The sequence below is a fragment of the Entelurus aequoreus genome, linkage group LG21 (assembly GCF_033978785.1).
Source record: "Entelurus aequoreus isolate RoL-2023_Sb linkage group LG21, RoL_Eaeq_v1.1, whole genome shotgun sequence".
NCBI lineage: Eukaryota > Metazoa > Chordata > Actinopteri > Syngnathiformes > Syngnathidae > Entelurus > Entelurus aequoreus.
In genome coordinates, this window is record NC_084751.1 from 36,910,800 (window position 1) to 36,933,971 (window position 23,172).

The 23,172-nt window shown below is 39.9% G+C and overlaps 1 protein-coding gene across 3 annotated transcripts in view; it reads right to left on the reverse strand.

The window, feature by feature from the left end:
• The window catches only part of ghrb (growth hormone receptor b), a 51,382-nt gene extending 30,829 nt beyond the window's left edge, over positions 1-20,553 (reverse strand). The window contains exons 1-2 of one of the 3 annotated variants that reach the window (XM_062031608.1): positions 20,387-20,553; positions 12,117-12,195 (exon numbers count right to left, since the gene is read on the reverse strand). In XM_062031608.1, coding sequence (XP_061887592.1) covers positions 12,117-12,186 — 70 coding nt within the window. In that variant the 5' untranslated portion in view covers positions 12,187-12,195; positions 20,387-20,553. Of the gene's footprint in view, positions 1-12,116; positions 12,196-20,352 lie in introns of all 3 variants that reach the window. The other 2 variants (XM_062031605.1, XM_062031607.1) reach the window with 2 other exon arrangements.
• Between the last annotated feature and the right edge of the window lie 2,619 nt (positions 20,554-23,172).

Genomic DNA, 23,172 nt, shown 5'->3' on the forward strand with positions numbered 1-23,172 from the left:
AAATATTTTAAAGACTTGGTCTTCACTAACTGACAAAGAAATAGATAACAGATTTGGTGTCCAGTTCAAAGTGTGACATGATTTATTTAAAAATTTGAGAGTTGACTTTTGTATTTTACATGAGTTATTATTTGTACAAACATGGTGCAAAGTAATTCATGATTTGTTAAAAAATGTTAGTGGCTAGCTAGTTAAAATGGGATATTGTGATTTCACAAGACTGTCTTAGAAGTCATCATTTGAAAATGTTCAATTTGAAAAATGTGCACTTAGAGAAAATATAAAAATAAAGTGTTGCATATTGATATGTATCTGTTTCTATATATATTTATTGTGAGAAATCATTAACATGATCAGTGTTTCCACAAAGATAAATATCATTAATTATTAATAATAACATAGAGTTAAAGGTAAATTGAGCAAATTGGCTAATTCTGGCAATTTATTTAAGTGTGTATCAAACTGGTAGCCCTTCGCATTAATCAGTACCCAAGAAGTAGCTCTTGGTTTCAAAAAGGTTGGTGACCCCTGCTCTAGTGTGTTGCTATTATTCAGTGACTACTCGTATAGAACAGCGCTTCTCTTTAGTGGTTTGGCAACAAGACGCAACATCACAGCTTAATTGCAAGCACTGACCGAATTGCGAACATTTTATCGTTACCTGTCATGACATTTAGTGTTTATTTCTGTTTCAGCGCTCATTCCTTCCTTAATTGTATTTCCTGCTGTGAGCGGTGATTGAGCACAACTCCCTCTGTTTAGGGATCAGGAGACTCACATACCACTGAGGATGGGGGGCGCCCACTTGATAACCCAGAGGATGCCTTCACTCACTTGACCATCCCACTAAGTCGCATAGGTGTCTCAAGTATGCATTAGGGGATTGTAACATCTAGTCCTACACAACAGATCTGATCATCTGGTGAACCAGTGACTGCTGTGAAAGGGCAGCTGACAACAAGGGAAAGACCTTGCGACGGCATGGAAAGACAGCTGGCAGGAGGGAATAGACCCCAACGGGGCTGCCATGGGCTAGCTACCCGTGGTGGCAGGATCCAGCACGAACGGTGTATGGGTTCCACCCAAACATGGCTACGAAAAGTTCTAAGAAGAAAATACCCCCTGAGTCAGCGAGAGCGGGGGCGGAAGATGGCTCATCGGCAGAACACCCGGTAACGAACACAGGAACGGAACAGACTACGAGTTTGATGATCAGCATACCTGAGGCTCCAACAGCCACAGCAGGACACAAGCTTCAGAGCTGCGTATGTGGTTGGACAAAGGTTACTTCCACCCAAGGCCTGAAAATACACCAAGGCAAGAAAGGGTGCCTAAAGAAGGGTCAACAGGGAACTCGCATCGACAGCTACTTTCTGAGAAGCAGGTCGAGTCAGTCGACTGAAGTTCAGCAGCAGGACAAACCCCACAGTCTGCAGGACATCAACACCCCTGTCCCTGAGGAGGCAGAACTAGGCACGGGAGAACAACCTGAACCCAACCCACTACGACCTGCAACGGAAAAGAAGATCCGGGGGCGAAGGCCATTTGTCAAGTGGCCAAAATCCTGCGACGGGACACTGTGGAAGGAGGTCAACACTGATCTCTGCAACATCATAGAAGGGATCAGAGGCACCGCCATGAAGAAGTTGGAGAGAATGGGGGATCTAATCTATGCCTATGGAGTGGAACGGTTTGGAGTGGTCGAAGGAAAACGATCTGCTCCATCAATCCCCACTAAGTCCAGAAGACAGACAGAAATAGACCGCCTAGTCAAGGAGAGGAGACAGCTGAAGAAGCAATGGAGGAAGGCCACAGAGGAGGAGAAGGAGGGCATAAACCTGCTGCAGGGAGAGATCCAGAGTAGACTTGCAACACTGAGGAGAGCGGAAAACCTTCTGAGGAAGCGCAGAAGGAAGGAGAAAACAAGAACACGCTTCTACAAAGACCCCTTCAAATTTGTGAAGAGTCTGTTCACAAAGGAGAAGTCTGGAAGTCTCTCAGTGTCAAAGGCCAACCTGGAAGAACATCTGCAAAAATCCAGCACAGACGACCGACACCATGAAGAGGTTACACTCCCACCTGACATGCCACCAGTCAATCCACCAGAGCACGATCTAGACATCAGCCTACCCAGATGGAGTGAAGTAGACAAAACCGTGCGTAGAGCAAGGGCCGCATCAGCTCCAGGTCCCAACGGAGTTCCATACAGGCTCTACAAAAACGCACCAGATGTCCTGCGCTTCCTCTGGAAGCTGATGAGAGTCGTGTGGCAAAAGAAGGAGATACCAACTTCCTGGCGAAGAGCCGGTGGAATCCTTATCCCCAAGGAAAAGGACTCATCAGAAATCGGCCAATTCCGCCAGATCAGCCTTCTAAATGTCGAGGGAAAAATATTCTTCAGCGTGATTGCTCATAGGCTGGCAGGATATCTGCAAAGAAACAACCTGATTGACACATCAATCCAGAAAGCAGGCATCTCAGGCTTCCCCGGTTGCATGGAACATACAAGTGTCATCTGGCATCAGATCCAGGTTGCCAAGAAGGAGAGAACAGACCTTTATGTGGTTTTCCTGGATCTCGCCAATGCCTTTGGCTCAGTCCCTCACAACCTCCTGTGGACAGCTTTCGACTACTTCAGGGTCCCAGCAGCTCTCACAACCCTTGTCAAGGCCTACTTCCAGGACGTCCAGCTATGCGTGACAACTGCCGAGTACACCACAGCATGGCAACACCTGGAGGTGGGAATCATGGCCGGCTGCACCATCTCCCCGCTGGCCTTCACCATGGCCATGGAGGTGATCATCCGGGCATCGCGATGGGTGGTTGGGGGACATCTAATAAGACCTGGCCTGAGGCTGCCGCCTGTCAGAGCCTACATGGATGACCTCACAACACTCACCACAACCAAGGCTTGCACTGTACGGCTTCTGAGAAAGCTCCAAGAAAACATCGAGCTGGCTCGCATGAAGATCAAGCCAAGCAAGTCCAGAAGCATCTCTATTGACAAGGGGAAACTGTCACACCACCGCTTTCACATTGGTGAGGAACCTATTCCAACAGTCTCCGAGAAGCCTGTGAAGTCCCTAGGTCGTTGGTATGATGCCTCCCTCAAAGACAAAGAGCAGGTAGATCAGCTCAGGAAGGAGGTAGCCAGCGGCCTGGAGAACATCGACAGAACCCTGCTTCCTGGCAAGCTGAAGCTCTGGTGCATGCAGTATGGACTACTTCCACGCCTATTGTGGCCACTAACCCTCTATGAAGTCCCGCTCTCTAAGGTGGAAAAGCTGGAGAGACTGGTTAGCTCATATGCAAGGAAGTGGCTTGGCCTTCCCAGGTGCCTCAGCAGTATTGGACTCTACGGCAAAGGAATGTTAGAACTGCCCATTTCCAGTCTCTCAGAGGAGTTCAAGTGCGCCAAAGTCAGACTGGAGATGATGCTACTGGATTCGAGTGATCCATTTGTAGCCCAAGCTGCCCCCATTCTGGCTACTGGGAGGAAGTGGACCCCACTGGCTGCAACTGAGCAGGCTAAAGCAGCACTCAGGCACAGAGACATTGTGGGCCGAGTACTGCAGGGGAGGAGTGGTCTTGGCCTTGGGGCCAATACACCAGCCTGGAGCAAGGCCACTCCATCTCAGAGACGCAAGCTGGTGGTCCAGGAGATACGTCGGGAAGAGGAAGCAAGAAGGTGCGCACAAGCTGTGGCGCAGGCAAAACAAGGGCAGTGGATGACATGGGAAGGAGTAGAGAAGAGGAAGATCTCCTGGAAAGAGCTGTGGGAGATGGAGGCATTCAGGGCAAGCTTTACCATCAGGGCTGCCTACGATGTCCTGCCTTCTCCAAAAAAACTCAGCCAGTGGTATGGTGAAGACCCCACATGCCCTCTGTGTCCGAGTCCAGCAACACTGAAGCACATCCTGGTGGGCTGCAAGACCAGCCTCACCCAAGGCCGTTACACCTGGCGGCACAACCAGGTGCTAAAGTGTCTTGCAGCAGTGCTGGAAAGTCGACGGACAAGTGTCAATGCCCTTCCTCCTTCGTCATCCCGTTGGCAAGCAACAACATTTGTCCGGGAGGGCGAGGGTCAAGCCAACCTCACCCCCACAAGACCAGACACTGGACAGCTAGGCGGGGCACGGGACTGGAGACTGCTGGCAGACCTGGGCCAGAGACTCTGCTTCCCAGTTGAGATTGCGTCCACCAACCTGCGGCCAGATCTTGTTCTGTGGTCAGCTTCGCTCAGGCTCGTGTACATCATAGAGCTCACGGTGCCCTGGGAGAGTGCAATGGAGGAGGCCTACGAGCGCAAGAAGTTGAGGTACACTGAGCTTGCAGCCGATGCGCAACAACAAGGCTGGAAAGCGAGGGTACGCCCAGTGGAAGTAGGCTGCAGAGGATTCGTGGCCACCTCAACATCCAGGCTCCTCAGGGAAATGGGAGTGCGAGGGAAGGCCCATCGACAGGCAGTGAAAGACCTCTCAAAAGCCGCTGAAAAGGGGAGTCAGTGGCTGTGGGTCAAGCGAAGGGACTCCACCTGGGCTTTCAAGTGAGTGATGCCATCTAGGGAGTGATCCTGGGACGCTGGGACTCACTGCTGAACCCTCTGGAGGTGTCGTGGGCCTATCAGCGAAACACTGAGGATGGGGGGCGCCCACTTGATAACCCAGAGGATGCCTTCACTCACTTGACCATCCCACTAAGTCGCATAGGTGTCTCAAGTATGCATTAGGGGATTGTAACATCTAGTCCTACACAACAGATCTGATCACTAACCAGAAGGGTTGAAATGCCAGCCTCGCTTCTCAGATGAGGCAGGAACTTCAAAATAAGGTTGGTTTTTTTACTTGAAAACAAATGAAAGTAATATTATAAATTGTCGCCCCCAGAAGAAATCACAAAGTCCGACGCTATTTTTAACTTTTATTACCAATCTTATGATAACTGCAACGGCAACTAACCTTTCTTTGTCGTTTCCTCTGCAGGGCATAAAGTTTCAGCTGTTTCTGCATCCCGCAATACCAACAGGCTGACGCTGATCCAAAGTATAAAAAAATGACAGGGCGCTATTGAGACGCTAGGACGTCCTTAGTCTAATTTACATACGTTTAAACACGGTCAAAAAAGCTGTTGCTCCATGCACTGTTCGACCTTTCAAAACAAAACATAGTCACATTAACGGCTGTTGCTGACAGGTTACGACAGTTACTGCCACTTTACGACACCTAGTGTAAACAGAGTAAACTAATAGAGCACAACTACATTGATAAGTGAAAGACAGTATTTTAAACTATATACCAATAATATAGCAAAATACCAAATATACAGTCATTTAAGCTAATACTGTATAATTAAATTTACTTTAAACAAAGCATGATATATAAACATAAAAAATATGTGTAAATATGTCCGAAATGGCTCTAACAATAACAAACAGCACACTTCCAACAACACTTTATTATTCTCCGATAATCACCTTTCAGGCACGGACGGTGTGTTTGTGACCTATGGGAAAACTGAAATCAATTCCAAACTACACAAACATAAAACGTTAACATTAGCTGGTCATTACAGTGCAAATTGATATATATATAGTCTAATATTTGCGCACTATTGACAAGGGATGTACCGAAAACTTGACCACCAGAAAAAGACTTTGATCACTGAAATCCGAGCTACCGAAACCGGATGCAAAACGCACACCATTGACTGCAAGTCTGCAATGTGGACGTCATTTTTACATATTTTGCAGACATACCCGTGAATAGCCATCTACAAAATGTGCAAATATTAAGGAGACAGTGGTAGCTTTTAAGAAGAGAAACTCCAACTGGAGAAACAGCGCCAAGCAAGTGTGACGTCATGCTCGCTGCAGTTAGCCTCTTTCGTCAGGTAACGTAAAGGGACAGGAGTTAAGAGTCTCTAAACATGAGTACATTTTATAATAACACCAGAAGATGCTAGATTTGTTGCTGGTTGTTTTTAATAGAAAAAAGTAATTAAAAGTCTGGAAACACTTTAAAAAAATTTCAACAAAGTACCTTGTATAAAAAGCAGAAATAATAGAAAATATTGCAAAACGATGTTATTACTAATTGATAATAACAGATTTGTTTTAAATATATGCATACATTTTGTTAGCCTTTTTAAAGAAAATCATATCATCATAGCAAATAATACAAATTGCTCGACGACGTCATAGTGACCACGCCGATAAACACGCCCCCACCGCCACAGGTATTTTGGCAGTTTAGGGAAAACCCTGCTTATGTGTGCATGTTTTTGCTTTGCATGCTTTTGCTGCTCTAAAACAATTAAATCACCTATTTTCCTTCAGTATGTATCATACAAGAACGATTTCAAAACGGTTTACAAAGGTTTCTAATTTAGCTGCAGTGTCGAACCATTTGTATGTTTAAATACTCATACAGTAAGTTAAGGTTCTTGAGTCGTAAGTAGGGCTGCAGCTAGGGGTGTGGGAACAAATCGATTCGAATTCGAATCGCGATTCTCACGTTGTGCGATTCAGAATTGATTCTCATTTTTTAAAAAATCAATTTTTTTTATTTTTTTTTATTTTTAATTTTTTTAATTAATCAATCCAACAAAACAATACACAGCAATACCATAACAATGCAATCCAATTCCAAAACCAAGCCCGACCCAGCAACATTTAGAACAGCAATAAACAGAGCAATTGAGAGGAGACACAAACACGACACACAACAAACCAAAAGTAGTGAAACAAAAATGAATATTATCAACAACAGTATCAATATTAGTTACAATTTCAACATAGCAGTGATTAAAAATCCCTCATTAGACATTTATAAAAAAATAAAAAAAGAAAGAACAATAGTGTCACAGTGGCTTACACTTGCATCGCATCTCATAAGCTTGACAACACACTGTGTCCAATATTTTCACAAAGATAAAATAAGCCATATTTTTGGTTCATTTAATAGTTAAAACAAATTTACATTATTGCAATCAGTTGATAAAACATTGTCCTTTACAATTATAAAAGCTTTTTCTACTACTTTGCTTGCATGTCAGCAGACTGGGGTAGATCCTGCTGAAATCCTATGTATTGAATGAATAGAGAATCGTTTTGAATCGGGAAAATATCGTTTTTGAATCGAGAATCGTGTTGAATCGAAGAAAAACGATTTAGAATCGAATCGTGACCCCAAGAATTGATATTGAATCGAATCGTGGGACACCCAAAGATTCGCAGCCCTAGCTGCAGCTATCGAATATTTTAGTAATTGAGTAAGATATCAATTAATTTGTTGGTTTAATTGAGTAATCAGATAAAACACGTTATAGCCCCAATGCAACTTTTAGGGAAAATAGTTAAAATAAACAAGGATTTTTCTAATGACTTTCTTATTAAAAGGGAACTGCCCTTTTTTGGAATTATGCCTATCGTTTACAATCATTAAAAAAGACAAGAAGTTTTGCGTTTTTTTTAGCTTTCTAACATACAAATCGGCTCATTCTTGGTGGCTACCAATGCAGCTAATGGGAGGAATCAATTCTACCTCTAAATCACTTTAAAATGCATTTAATAACCGCCAACAATACTTCATTAACGTTCCGTAACCTGTATAATAACCAAACTTTAGCGACATGGTTATTGTTAGGGCGAACACCGAGGAACTCTTTTTCTAGCGTGCTAACACATCGGCGTGCTACGGTATTAGCAGTAGAGGCTAACTACAGCAAGAGGTAAGCTAGCTTCTACGACGACACAAAATATGTTTGAGCTTGTAATGCACAATACAATGCGATAAAACACCAATCTGTACTGACTGAAAAACATGAACAATCATATTACAGTGTCTGTAAAGTATTAACCCACATTTCATTGTTCCGCAGCCTCCGTAGCAGAACCTCCAGGTTCTGTAACAGCTTCTTCCCTCAGGCCATAAGACTCTTGAACGCATCATAATACAGGGTTTCCCACACATTCATTTATTTGTGGCGGCCCGCCATGAAAGAATTACGTCCGCCACAAATTTAAAAATGTTTTTTTTTAAAAAACAACATTTTTTTTTTTTTTGTCCTCTCCAGCTTCTCAGGCAAATCATATAGTTGATGTAGATGCCCATATCAGCTGTTCAGATTTACTTTACAAAAGAGAAGTGTAGGATACTTCTCTTGTTGCCTTATTTGTATTTGACTTTATTAAATGTATTTATATTAGAAACACAACATGTGTATATAACAAAGGGTGCAAAGTCTGCAGGCAGTAGGAAACACATGGTTAAGTGTAGGGAGTAAAACTGATGGCAGTCTAAAGTTCAAGATTTTTGGAGCTCTTTGTTCAGTGGATCAGATGTTTGATGAAGCTCTGTGTCTATCTACCACCACTACTGTTTTCTGTTTATTTGTTACTGACTGTGGCAGGACACCTCTGCCTCTGTTTCACTTTATGTTGCTGGTAAATAATATGGTTGTAGTAGTAGGCTAAAGTTAAATTATTTAGTATGCACTAATTAAAGGGGCAGAGCTTTGAGACATTTTAGCTTTTATATTTTATAAGATATATTTTTTGTAAGAACCACAATTAATAAATATATTTCAGTGAATAACTTATTGTTCAAATCTGTATATAAATATGTACATAAAGTGTTGTAATTATATTGTAAAATGGATGGATGGATGGATGGATGGATGGTTATTATTAATTAGTAAGTATACATTTTTTGAGCCTTTTTAGAGAAAATCAAATCATTGTAGTAAAATACGCAAATTACTTGATGATGTCATGTGACCACGCCCATAGCCACGCCCCCACCGCAACAGGTATCTTGGCAGTTTATGGGAAACACTGTAATAATCCCCTCAATTCCCCCAAAAACGGATTAACTCGCTGGAATATAAAGACAATATAACATACATCCATAAACGTGGATGCATATGCAAAAGTGCAATATATTTATCCGTAGAGTAATCTATTTATATATGCATCTTATTGCTCTTTTATCCTGCACTACAACAAGCTAATGCAACGAAATGTCGTTCTTATCTGTACTGTAAAGTTCAAATTTAAATGACAATAAAAGGAAGTCGAAGTCTAAATCTAAAACAATCAAAGAATCATTTTACAGGCATAGTCTGGATATTTATTTTGGGGCCTGTGTGAACTCTGAACTGGGGCTGGACGATTATAGCAAAAATAATAATCCCGATTATTTTGATTGATATTGAAATCACGATTAACAATACGATTATTCATTAATTGGAAAACATGAGTATTAATTGTACCACAAAACCTCAAGTTTAAATGTAATTGAAAAAAACAAACATATATAAATTAGTAAGAAATAACAACAACATAATAATATGATAACAATAATAATAATATATTGTTAATAATAACAACAATAAATTAAAATAACATTAGCTATAAAAGAAAACAATAGAATTAGGTTTTTCCACTAAAAATAATTACGTTTTTTACCTTTTACACTTATATGTATTTTACCACCAAAACGTGGGTACTTTTTGTGTTGTAAATTTAAATGTAATAAAATGTTTGATATTTAAATGCAAAACTCCTAACATTTATTGGTGCAATACATATTTAGACAACTTTGACCAGTATTTTAGCCTAATAACTTTGTAAATGTAACAATGCGTGCTTTAAGAGCATTATGCTTGTACATTTTTAAAACGTTTTATTTTGTTAGCGCAGTCAGACCAAATGTTGCACACAGCACTGTTATTGTGACGGGGGAAGTGTCCTGTTGTTCTTAGCTTGACGTGTGGAGATGACTTCAGGCTGTTTAAAAAAAAAAGAAAAAAAAAAGAGAGCGACCCTCTCAAGTTGCAACTGCTGTCCTGTTTGTACATAGATCATACATTGATGATGTCGTTCACAACAACACAAGCAGGTGAGATGTGTTATGAGTGTATGGCTTGTTCTTGTTAGCTTTAACTTCATAGGTTAGTCGCTGTTTCAAGTGGCCGTCTCGACATTTTTAGTTCAGGGCGCGGCGGTTAAGTGTTTCAGGAATGAATGAACGGTCCCAGACACATTATTTTCCCAAACCTTCCTTCTCCAAATGACAGCATTTCAATCACATTAATGTCAGTTTCCATGGTATTTTGCGTTTAATAGTGGATTACATTTTAATTGGCCGAGTGATTACATCCGTGATTACGTTAATGCGGAAATGATATGCCTTACTTTAGACAATTTTGACCAGTATTTTAGGTCAAAGCCTAATAACTTTGTAAATGTAACAATGTGTGCTTTAAGTGCATTTTGCGTTTACATTTTTAAAACGTTTTATTTTGTTAGCGCAATCAGACCAAATGTTGCACACAACGCTGTTATTGTGAAGGTGGAAGTGTCATGTTGTTCTTAGCTTGACGTGTTGAGACGACTTGAGGCTGTTTAAAAAATTTAAAAAAGAGAGAGACCCTCTCAAGTTGCGACTGCTGTCCTGTTTTTACATAGATCTTATATCGATGATGTCGTTCACAACACAAGCAGGTGACACGTGTTATGAGTGTATGGCTTGTTCTTGTTAGCTTTAGCTTCATAGTTTAGTCGCTGTTTCAAGTGGCCGTCTCGACATTTTTAGTTCAGGACGCGGCGGTTAAGTGTTTCAGGAATTAATGAATTATCTTACCAATCCGTCCTTCTTCTCCAAATGACAGCATTTCAATCACATGTATGTCAGTTTCCATGGTATTTTGCGTTTAATAGCAGATTCCATTTGAATTGGCCAAGTTTATGATTCTGTCTGTGATTACGTTAATGCGAAAATGATATGCCTTACTTTTTTTGTTGAGTTTAGTAATTAATGTTAAGGCATACTTGCGCTATGTCAAACAAAAAGTAGGAATCGTGGTGAGATCCTAAACTTCTAGTAAACGTGGTCTTTTTTCCACTCAGGCGCTCACTCATCTGTTTTACCGTTACAAGCTCGGTGCGCGGCCTATTAAAGTTTTTTTTTAGATTATATAATTTTTATTTTTGCAAGAAGCCGAAATCAAGATTAAAATTCCATTTAATTGTCCAGCCCTACTCTGAACTGACAGTGTGGCGGGAGAAGCAGGTATGATTAGCTGGAGTTGAATGAGAAGTGTTTGTGCCTAGCTCGCCAAAGGTTTATTGCTACTGCTGTTGTGGTTATTGAGCAACACGGTTAATGTTAAAAAGCCCAATTCATTCTTTGGTCAACCTTGTGGGTAACTGTGTTAAGGATAAGAACTCTAAGTGAGTATGCCAGACACCCAGGAAGGTGGTTCTCGTAGTCGTGGCTGTTGCTGCTTTGAGGTTGCTTTCTACAAATACAAAAATAAAGTAGTCTTTCTGCAAGAGAAGCTATCGTCTTTTCCCCGAATCAAATTAAGTCAGTGCTATCAGACCCCGCTGGTGGGTATTAATGAACAACATAAGTATGGTGACGTCGTGTGGCCATTACATATCTGGTGGAAATCTGGTGGAAATCCAAGGTAAAAATATCACTTTTGCACAGTATTGAACAGTACAGGTTTAACTGTGGCATCAGAGATTTGTTTTGTACTTTTAACATAATAAATGGAGAATCACCATTTGAAAGCATCAAAGAAATAATACATTTACCACCTTTACAGGGGAAAACATCCTCCACCCTAACCACTGCTATGAAGTGGCAGTCTAACATAACGAGATGAAGCACAGGATGTCCAGACATATATGGTCAATGAGCACTAATTTATGCTTGGGGGGAAAAAACAACCTATGTAGTAAAAAACAAAAGCCTTTTCCTCTGCCACAGAAGGGACCCTCTACACGTTACACAGCTTGCTATTGTTAGAGCGGGGTACTCTGCGTTCTGCAGAATTCCTGGGAAGCCACTTCCCTAGAAATCTGTGCTCTGTCCATGTGGGAGGCTGTCCAGTTAGTTGCGCAACATCTTTTAAAACTGACACAGGACTGTTGAACCCTCAAATGCTGTGTGATATTCTGGATTAAAATAGTTTTGCAGCATATTACAAGTGAATGTATAAGTACACAGGTAATATTTACCTATTCAAACCAAGAAAAACAGTGTGAGACAAAGGAACCATGCACATCTTTTCAAATGCAAAATAGTCAAAGATTGAGAAAAACATACCTTTGTCTGTAGCAGATTCCAGCACCGAGACAGTGAGACAGTAGAGGAAAAGGAAGAGAACAGTTGCCATGATGTTGAACTGTGGAGAAATCATATGGGATGTGTTAAGTTTTCTGGTGCAGCCCATTTAGCTGAACACACAGAGTACAGCCCACCTCCACCGTGAGACAAGAGCACTCAGGCAAACCGTCACAAGTCACACAACTAAAGTAGGATCAACACATTCATAATAATCAAGTGGCGTCATGTTTGAGTTTGCACCATTATCTACATGAAACTGATCTATTTATAAAGCGACCATCTATCCATCCATTTTCTACGGCTTGTCCCTTTTGGGGTCGCGGGGGGTGCTTGAGCCTATCTCAGCTGCATTCGGGCGGAAGGCAGGGTACACCCTGGACAAGTCGCTACCTCATTGCATGGCCAACACAGATAGACAGACAACATTCACACTCACATTCACACACTAGGGCCAATTTTAGAGTTGTCAATCAACCTATCCCCAAGTGCATGTCTTTGGAGGTGGGAGGAAGCCGGAGTACCCGTAGGGAACCCACACAGTCACAGGGAGAACATGCAAACTCCACACAGAAAGATCCCGAGCCCGGGATTGAACTCAGGACTACTCAGGACCTTTGTATTGTGAGGCACATGCACTGACCCCTGTGCCACTGTGCTGCCCTCAAGCAACCATAAAACAGCAAAATATGTTCTGGACCAAAAATCACTCTATATTCTCTACTGCAGTGTTTATCAACCACTGTGCCGCGGCACACTAGTGTACCGTGAGATACAGTCTGGTGTGCCGTGGGAGATTATGTAATTTCACCTAATTGGGTTAAAAATATTTTTTGCAAACCAGTAATTATAATCCGCAAATGTGCCGTTGTTGAGTGTCTGTGCTGTCTAGAGCTCGGCAGAGTAACCGTGTAATACTCTTCCATATCAGTAGGTGGCAGCAGGTAGCTAATTGTAGATGTCAAGAACGACGGTGATGGTTTGCAGGTAAAAAGGTATCTAACGCTTAAACCAAAAATAAACAAAAGGCAAGTTCCACTAAGAAAAGGCATTGAAGCTTAGGGATGGCTATGCAAAATGAAGCTAAAACTGAACTGGCTGCAAAGTAAACAAAAACAGAATGCTGGACAACAGCAAAGACTTACAGCGTGTGGAGCAGACGGCGTCCACAAAGTGCATCCGTACATGACATGACAATCAACACCAAAATAGGAGCGCAAGACAAGAACTAAAACACTACACACAGGAAAACACCAAAAAACTCCAAATAAGTCACGGTGTGATGTGACAGGCTGTGACAGTACACCTACTTTGAGACAAGAGCTATAGTGATAGTTATAGTTTGAATTCATATCCAACAATTGCGAGAACAACTTCTTACTGTCAATACTGGCTGCTGAGTTTCATTTTTTAATGTTTTCTGCTGGTGGTGTGCCTCGGGATTTTTTCAATTAAAAAAATGTGCCTTGGCTCAGAAAAGGTTGAAAAACACTGCTCTACTGCTCGCTTGTGTTACCATATCTGAGTTATTGTGTAGAAATATGGGGACAGAACTACAAAAGTACTCTTCATTCGCTAACCGTGTTACAAAAGAGGTCAGTTGGAATAATACATACATACATTCATACATACATACATAATACTTGCTACCCAATATTGTACAACAATTCTTCTCAACAAAATGGAGAAATATAATCTTAAGAACACATTTTACCTAAAACATTAGTATGCATGCACAACACTTAAGACCTTTAGCATATCAGTATGTGGAATCAAATTATGGAATGGATTAAGCAAAAAAGTTAAATAAAGCATGAATATGATAATAAACTGTTCAAATTCAAAGTGTTTGCAAACTACAAGGAAGAAGAATCCTGATAAACATTTTGAACCTTATTAAAAAAATGAAATAATCTTATTCATCCTTTCTTTGTGAGTCACAACTTAAAGGGGAACTGCACTTTTTTGATGTCGGTTTTGCCTATCGTTCATAATCATAATGACGACAGATTTTTCTTATGCATTCTAAGAAAATAAATAAATGCAATCAAAAGTCTGCTTACAATGGAGCCTATGGGAGCCGTTCAGTTCTGCCTATAGAGCCCCAACAAACATCCAAACACCTCTATTAGAGTTGTATATACATGATGTAAGTATATATGTAATCTAGTAACGAGCAAATTTATAAAACACTTAATATTTGCGTATTTTGATCATTTTAAGCATACATGGCGCAATCATTTCAAAAACCCATCACGTTTGCTTTTTTTTCTTCATCACTGATTTCTGCTCACGACAGACTTCATGAGAGCCAACATACATAATAAAACATCACTTACTGTATAATTTCTTCTGTCATTAGGATGCCGACAACTAGGATGTTCATATTTTCCCATTTAGATGAAACATGTCTCATAATCCTCCTACATGGCTGTCAAAGTGTCCCCAATGTGTAGGAATACCTACTCAAACTTCTTCTGTGCAGGTGAGATGCATGATTTACGATCTAGAACAGGGGTGGCCAAACTTTTTGGCTAAGGGGCCACATTGACTTTTGAAATTTGAAAGACGGGCCGGGCGAGCACATGATGCATTTCAAAGCCTATCACATCTGTTGGAACTAAGAGTAGGCTTCTCAAACATAGGCTATTTTAATCATAATACATCTATTTCTAAAAATATCATTTTAGAACATCAAAGAAACATAAAAATGGTATTAAAAGTTTAACACTTACATTCTCTTTTAGTGGGAGCAGTGTTGTAGATCACCCTTTTTTGACAGTGCGTCGAAGTCTAGTATCAGTTTTGTTGTGGCAATTCTCAAAACAGATCTTAGCTCAATTCTGTTTTAATATTTGGCGGGCCGGATTAAAGGGTCCAACGGGCCGGATGTGGCCTGCGGGCCATAGTTTGCCCACCACTGATCAGGAATAAACTTACAGGGAGCAAGGGAGTGAGGAAGCTGCTGATCATAGGAAGTGATCACGGCGCCGCTCTAAATAGTTTGTCTGCGTTAGCGTTCGTAATAACAATATCACTAATACTTTGTTAATATTCAAGTCACGAAATGTAAAGTTTGAGTATTATAGTTGCTTTTTGAACGGTTATTTATCGGATTTTATGGGCGGAATAGTGGAGCTCTCTTTGGCTCCGCTGCGGACTTTTATTTACGTTTATTTAATATTTAGGATGCATTAAAAAAAAAATCCGTCTGTCGTCATGTCTTTCATAATGATTGTGAACGATAAGCACAATTTAAAAAAAAAAGTGCAGTTCTCCTTTAACTATTGATTTATGAAAACCTCATATATTATTTATTGATCCAGATTGAGTACAAACAAATGTGTTAAAAATTGCTATGAGGAGTAGGAATTAATAAGAGCTGCTTCTTCCTATACACCTATTTGTACATGATGTAGTGAAAAACTGGAATTATGCGACGTACTTGGGTTGGGCGATATATCGATATGCGCGATATATCGATATGCGCGATATATCGCGGGTTTGTCTCTGTGCGATATAGAAAATGACTATATAGTGATATTCGAGTATGCGTTCTCACGCAGTTGCTTTTAGCTGCGGGCATTACACTACAGGCTCTCCTCACTCTTTCCTGTCTCTCCCTCTCACAGACAGCAAGTGCAGCTTCTACATACGTCACATCCTGTCAAATCTCGCGCCAGGCCGTACCCATATCCGCAGCAGGTCTCCAAGGTGAACAGCCTCTGGCATGTTAGTACAAATATGCCCTCGCGCAGCAAAGAGGTAGCAGCACGGCTAACGTTAGCTGTGATGCTAGCTGTGATGCTAGCTGTGATGCTAGCGGTAATACGAGCGAAAGAAGGTGCGAATCTGGTAACAAATGAAGGAATAATAATTCCCCCAAAAAACAGCAGGGGGTCCATCGTCTGGCGATGGTTTGGCTTCAAGTGGGAATATGTCTAACAGACAACCGTAATTTGTCAAGTGTGGGGCGAAATCGTTGCTATAAAAAGTAGTATTACTGCTAATATGTAGCATCATTTGAAAAGTCACCTGCTAGAGAATGAAGAGTGCTTATTTCGCACGTCAACATCTCCGTTCGGTGCCACACGCCCACACCATCAAAATGCCAAGGCAAACATTTCCAGATCAACGCCGTATGAAAAAAATTGTGATTTTTTTTTAGTTGTGATTTCCTTCTCTGCATGAAAGTTTAAAAGTAGCATATATTAATGCAGTATAAAGAATGTTTTAATGTAGACACATAGAATCATCATACTGCTGTGATTATATGCATCAAGTGTTCATTCAAGGCTAAGGCAAAATATCGAGATATATATCTTGTATCGCGATATGGCCTTAAAATATTGCGATATTAAAAAAAGGCCATATCGCCCAGCCCTACGACGTACCATATTGTAAATGTATGCATGTTCGAAATGAACTAATACCAAAACCAAATGCTTTTTAACATTTAACCCAGAGAAATAGTATCTTGCTTACACCCTGTGTTTCCCCAATGTTTATGACCAACAACAAAGGTCTTTAACATGGCGGTGATTTTTTTTTCCTTATCTAGACTATGTTGTAACTTTTTTTTTGCTTTACTAGACAATGTTATAGCTTTCCAGTTTTCCACTGATAACATGTGACAGGATACATTTTTCAGCCAGAAATGCACACATTCAGCAACACACTGGCAGTGAACCTAATCAAAATAAAAAAGTCAAAACATATATATTATCATTAGGGGTGCAATGATACACAGTAATACACACTATGTGGAGACTTGGGGGAAGGGGGTTGAAAACACTGCTGTGCTGGCATTATCCAGTCACATCCCTCACTTTCCTATGATATGCTGCGATGTTGATTGTAGTGTAGTAATGTATTTCAAGATTTGAGTTCTAGTTATCTAGTTAGACCTGTTTTCAATACATGTGTTGATCGCCACTTCAACATTTGCGGCTCCACTTAGATCCGTAATATAAAAATCCTTGAAGTTTCGCGTTTGATTATGGCCTATTTGTTGTGGCCTGTTTTCTGTTTGTTGCAGTGCCTGATTTCTGGGTCACGGGGCAAAGCCATCTGCGCGCACACCTGACACTTAATTTCCTCCTGACTTCTTAAGCTCTCCAGTCCCTTCACTAGGCCCCAGTAGATTCCTGATGGTTTACCCTTTCAGTCGTGTACATCTCCTCCAGCTCAGTGGCCTTGTGGTTAGAGTGTCCGTCCTGAGTCATACCAAAGACTATAAAAAATGGGACCTATTACCTCCCTGCTTGGCACTCAGCATCAAGGGTCTCAATGTAGCCAAATGCAGACGATTGACGATCGTTGGGACTTAAACTTTTAACTTAATCTTCTCTGCTTTGGCTCCCCTCATGCGTCTCGTTTCCTGTGGCTCAGTCCCATCGTTGCCGAGTACTGTTACCTCTCCAAAACTTTTGCGTGCGATTTCTGTTTTTCCACACCTTAAGTGTGCATCCTTAATTATTTTTCCTCGTTCCTTTTTGATTGCGCTTTTTGTTAATATTCCTTTTTTTATTTTTTTTGCTCTGCGTTTGGGTCCTACTAAGCTGATTGTGACACTATTTGTCAAAAATTTGCATCTATAAGCAAATTTTTGGTATTTTTTGGGCTAAATTAGGCATTTTTATGCTTGAAAATGAACTTAAAACAATAAATATAAGCTACTGTATTGCACAGCAGCTCATCATTAAGCAAGTACCAATATTTTACAGATTAGTGACTGCATGCGTGAATTAGTAATAAATAAATATTAAGTAAATATTGTACTTTTTATTTAATTTGCACTACCTGGCATTGTGAGGACAGCAAGTAAGAATTTTACATACAGGGAAACGTATTGTGCAGTATGTCTTATTAGTACAACAATAAAGTTTCACGTTTGATTATGGCCTATTTGCTGTGGCCTGTTTTCTGTTTGTTGTATGTTCCTGCGCGCACACCTGATACTCATTTCCTCCTGACTACTTATGCTCTCCAGTCCCTTCACTCCCCAATAGATTCCTGATGGTTCACTCTTCCAGTCGTGTACATATCCTCTGCTTTAGCTCCCCTCATCTTTCTCGTGTCCTGTGGCTCAGACCCATCGTTGCCAAGTACTGTTACTTCTCCAAAACCTTAGCGTGCAATTTCTGTTTCTCCACACCCTAAGTGTGCATACTTAATTATTGTTCCTCCCTTCTTTTTGAGTGCGCTTTTTGTTAATATTCCTTTTTTATTTTTTTTCTTCTCTGCGTTTGGGTCCTACTCCGGCTGAGCTGATTATGACACTGTTAGTCAAAAATTTGCATCTATAAGCAAATTTTGTGGGCTAAATTAGGCATTTTTATGCTTGAAACTGAACTTAAAACAATAAATATAGGCTACTGTAATGCACAGTAGCTCATCATTAAGTAAGTACCAATATTTTACAGATTAGTGACTGTTTGATTGAATTAGTAATAAATATACATTAAGTAAATATTGTACTTTTTATTTAATTTGCACTACCTGGCATTGTGAGGACAGCAAGTAAGAATTTTACATACAGGGAAACATGTGTATTGTGCAGTATGTCTTATAAGTACAACAATAAAGTTTCGCGTTTGATTATGGCCTATTTGCTGTGGCCTGTTTTCTGTTTGTTGTATGTTCCTGCGCGCACACCTGATACTCATTTCCTCCTGACTACTGAAGCTCTCCAGTCCCTTCACTCCCCAATAGATTCCTGATGGTTCACACTTCCAGTCGTGTACCGTATTTTTCGGACTATAAGTCGCAGTTTTTTTCATTGTTTGGCCGGGGGTGCGACTTATACTCAGGAGCAACTTATGTGTGAAATTATTAACACATTACCGTAAAATATCAAATAATATTATTTAGCTCATTCACGTAAGAGACTAGACGTATAAGATTTCATGGGATTTAGCGATTAGGAGTGACAGATTGTTTGGTAAACGTGTAGCATGTTCTATATGTTATAGTTATTTGAATGACGCTTACCATAATATGTTACGTTAACATACCAGGCACGTTCTCAGTTGGTTATTTATGCCTCATATAACGTACACTTATTCAGCCTGTTGTTCACTATTCTTTATTTATTTTAAATTGCCTTTCAAATGTCTATTCTTGGTGTTGGCTTTTATCAAATAAATGTCCCCAAAAAATGCGACTTATACTCCAGTGCGACTTATACATGTTTTTTTCCTTCTTTATTATGCATTTTCGGCCGGTGCGACTTATACTCCGGAGCAACTTATACTCCGAAAAATACGGTATATCTCCTCTGCTTTAGCTCCCCTCATGCTTCTCGTTTCCTGTGGCTCAGACCCATCGTTGCCGAGTACTGTTACTTCTCCAAAACATTTGCGTGCAATTTCTGTTTCTCCACACCTTAAGTGTGCATCCTTAATTATTTTTCCTTACTCCTTTTTGTTAATATTCCTTTTTTTTCTTCTTCTCTGCCTTTGGCTAAGCTGATTGTGACACTTTTAGTCAAAAATGTGCATATATTAGCAAATTTTTTTGTATTTTATGGGCTAAATTAGGCATTTTTATGCTTGAAGATGAACTTAAAACAATAAATATAAGCAAATGTAATGCACAGCAGCTCATCATTAAGCAAGTACCAATATTTTACAGATTAGTGACTGTGTGAGTGAATTAGTAACAAATACATATTAAGTAAAACTTCTTACCTGGCATTGTGAGGACAGCAAGTAAGAATTTTACATACAGGGAAATGTATTGTGTCTTATAGGTACAACAATGCAGTTTATGTCTTATTTTTTTATCATTTCTACAATAGGCTATTGGGTAAAAAATAGTGTAAAGGTCACTATAATTTTAATTTAATTTGGGTGGTTTTCCGAATTATCTTAAATTGTGTAAATGTGCAGATAGAAACAGTGGAGTAACACATTAAAATATATAAAAACACACGTTTTGGCAATGATACAAGTAGATAAAGTGCACTGTAGTATAAATAGTTTTTTACTCTGTTGTTTACAGTTTTCACTGCCAGATGTATTTGCCCTCGGTGTGCTGTCGAGGATTGCGCAACACCCCAGGGTAAGAGTTAAGAAGTGTTGTCAAGAAACGACTAAGATATGCGTAGTAAACAACTAACTTGCCTGCTTTTTTTTTTTTTTAAATGCCATTTTGTTTTGGTGAAACATTCCAACTAAAACAGAGAAACACTTGAGAGCTGCATCCCGCTACTCACTCACTGCTGAAAACAGGAAAACGAGAGTCCCCACCCGCGCTTTTCCATTGGGTTTCTTCTTCCAACTAGGAACAACTAGAAGACAACTTCCTCGAAAGCATCACGGAAAATCTTCATTTACAAGCGGGGATGTGCACGAACACGCCGCCGTGGAAAGAAGCGTAGTGAGAAGCCAACACTCTTTGCTTGGCTCGAGTGGGTAAGAATACAGAGTGGAGGTGGAGCGCCCCGCCTATCGGTTGGTCTGGGAAGTTCATGCAAATCAGAGATTTTTAGTGCGGGTTGGCCAGTGTTCCTTGAATGGGGGTTGGGGGTTAATAACTGATTATATGATTAATTGTATTCGTATTTTGGTGACGTTGTATTGAGTTTGTTGGCTTTTTTCCTCATAAGTTTTCTAGAACTTATTTTCTTTTCAATTCAAAACCAAATTATTTAGGGCAGGGATGTCCAAAGTGCGGCCCGGGGGCCATTTGCGGCCCACGGGTCATTTTTTTAACGGCCCCCACGGCCCATTTTAAAATCCGATTAAAAAAAATTAAAAACATAAAAAGTGGTATGAAAGACCAAACGGGTGAAATGTAACAAGAAAATGTTGCAATGTTTACTCTAATACATACTTGCCAACCCTCCCGTTTTTAGCGGGAGAATCCCGTTATTCAGCGCCTCTCCCGACAACCTCCCGGCAGAGATTTTCTCCCGACAAACTCCCGGTATTCAGCTGGAGCTGGAGGCCACGCCCCCTCCAGCTCAATGCGGACCTGAGTGGGGACAGCCGTTCTCACGTCCGCTTTCCCAGCAGCTTGCCTGCCCAATGATGTCATAACATCTACGGCTTTTAGAGAGTAGAGTGCACAACAAGGAGAGAGAGTTCTTGGTTTCTTATGTGGGTTTAATGTTGGGCAGTTTCATTAACGTCCTCCCAGCGCGGTAACAACACACAACAACAGCAGTCACGTTCAGTCTACCGTAAAGCAGTTTGTCTGCCGTAAACAGCAATGTTGTGACACTCTTAAACAGGACAATACTGCCACCTACTGGATAGCCTGCAGAACACTGAAATTCAAGTATGTCTTTTATTTATATGTATAATAAAATAAAAATAAAATATATATATATAGCTAGAATTCACTGAAAGTCAAGTATTTCATATATATATATATATATATATATATATATATATATATATATATATATATATATATATATATATATATATATATATATATATATATATATATGAAATACTTGATTTGGTGAATTCTAGCTATAAATATACTCTCCTCTTAACCACGCCCTTAGCCACACCCCAACCACCCCTAAACACGCCCCCGCCCCAAACACGCCCCCCCCCCCCCCCCCCCCCTCCCGATATTGGAGGTCTCAAGGTTGGCAAGTATGCTCTAATAACATAAAGCTGCCATGCAGGCTGTTTCTTTCTTTCAAAAAAAATTATGAATGAAAATCAATGTTATTATGAATTATTGACCTATTCAAGGCTCCAATTACGTCACATTAAATATTGCACTTTGAGATCATTTTTTGGGAAAATTTTGCATATTTTGTGTTTGCCATATTAAAAATTGAGCTGTCTTTTTTTTTTTTTAAAGAAGGGCCTAAAACGAACAAACAAAAAACATAAACAACAATACAACGTATAATTGACGGATAGATCTGAAGTTGAAGTCTCGAGATTATTGTGTTAAAAGTAAACAGTAAAAAAAATGTATATTTTATTTTTTAACACATTAATGAGTAGGGACCGTTTGGTTCTCCAATAATTTTTGTGTGATTTGTTTTTAAGTGTCATCGCTCAAAAAATAATAATGTATTAAAATTAATGGTGTTATGAGTTAGTGACCTTTTTAAGGCTCCAATTGTTATATAATCTCAAATATTCCACTTAAAAATGTTATTGGGTGAAAATATTGCATATTTTGTGTTTTTTCCATTAAAAAAACAGGGTTTTCTTTGACAAAAAGAGCATACGACTTAAATCTTTAAAAACGTTATATTGACAGACAGACCTAATGTTGATCTGTGGATTTAAAACTTGAATAATAATAAAAAATAATAATACTGAATAATGACACATTTTTTATATATTTTTTAACAAAACCCTTTGGGGTCCCTGGGATCAAGCCTGAGTGGAGGCCTAAATGTATATTTTTTATACATATATTGTATTGGTTTTTGAAATAAAAAAATATCAAAATGGCCCCCGCTTGCTTTGATTTTTCAGTGTGCGGCCCTCAGTGGAAAAAGTTTGGACACCCCTGATTTAGGGGGTTTGTCTAGATCGGGGGTCAGCAACCCGCGGCTCTAGATGTGGCTCTTGAGCAGCGCCCTGGTGGCTCCATGGAGCTTTTTCACAAAATGTATGGAAATGGAAAAAAATGGGGTGAAAAATATATTTTTTGTTGTAATATGGTTTCTGTAGGAGGACAAATACGACACAAACCTTCCTAATTGTTAGAAAGCCAGCTGTTTAATATGCATACTTGCCAACCTTGAGACCACCGATACCGGGAGGTGGGGGGTGGGGGGTGGCATGGTCGGGGGTGTGGGGGGCGTGGTTGGGAGCGTGGTTAATAGGGGAGTATATTTATTACAGCTAGAATTCACCAACTCAAGTATTTCATATATATATATATATATATATATATATATATATATATATATATATATATATATATATATATATATATATATATATATATATATATATATATATATATATATATATATATATATATATATAGATATATATATATATATATATATGTATGAAATACTTGACTTTCAGTGAATTCTAGCTAT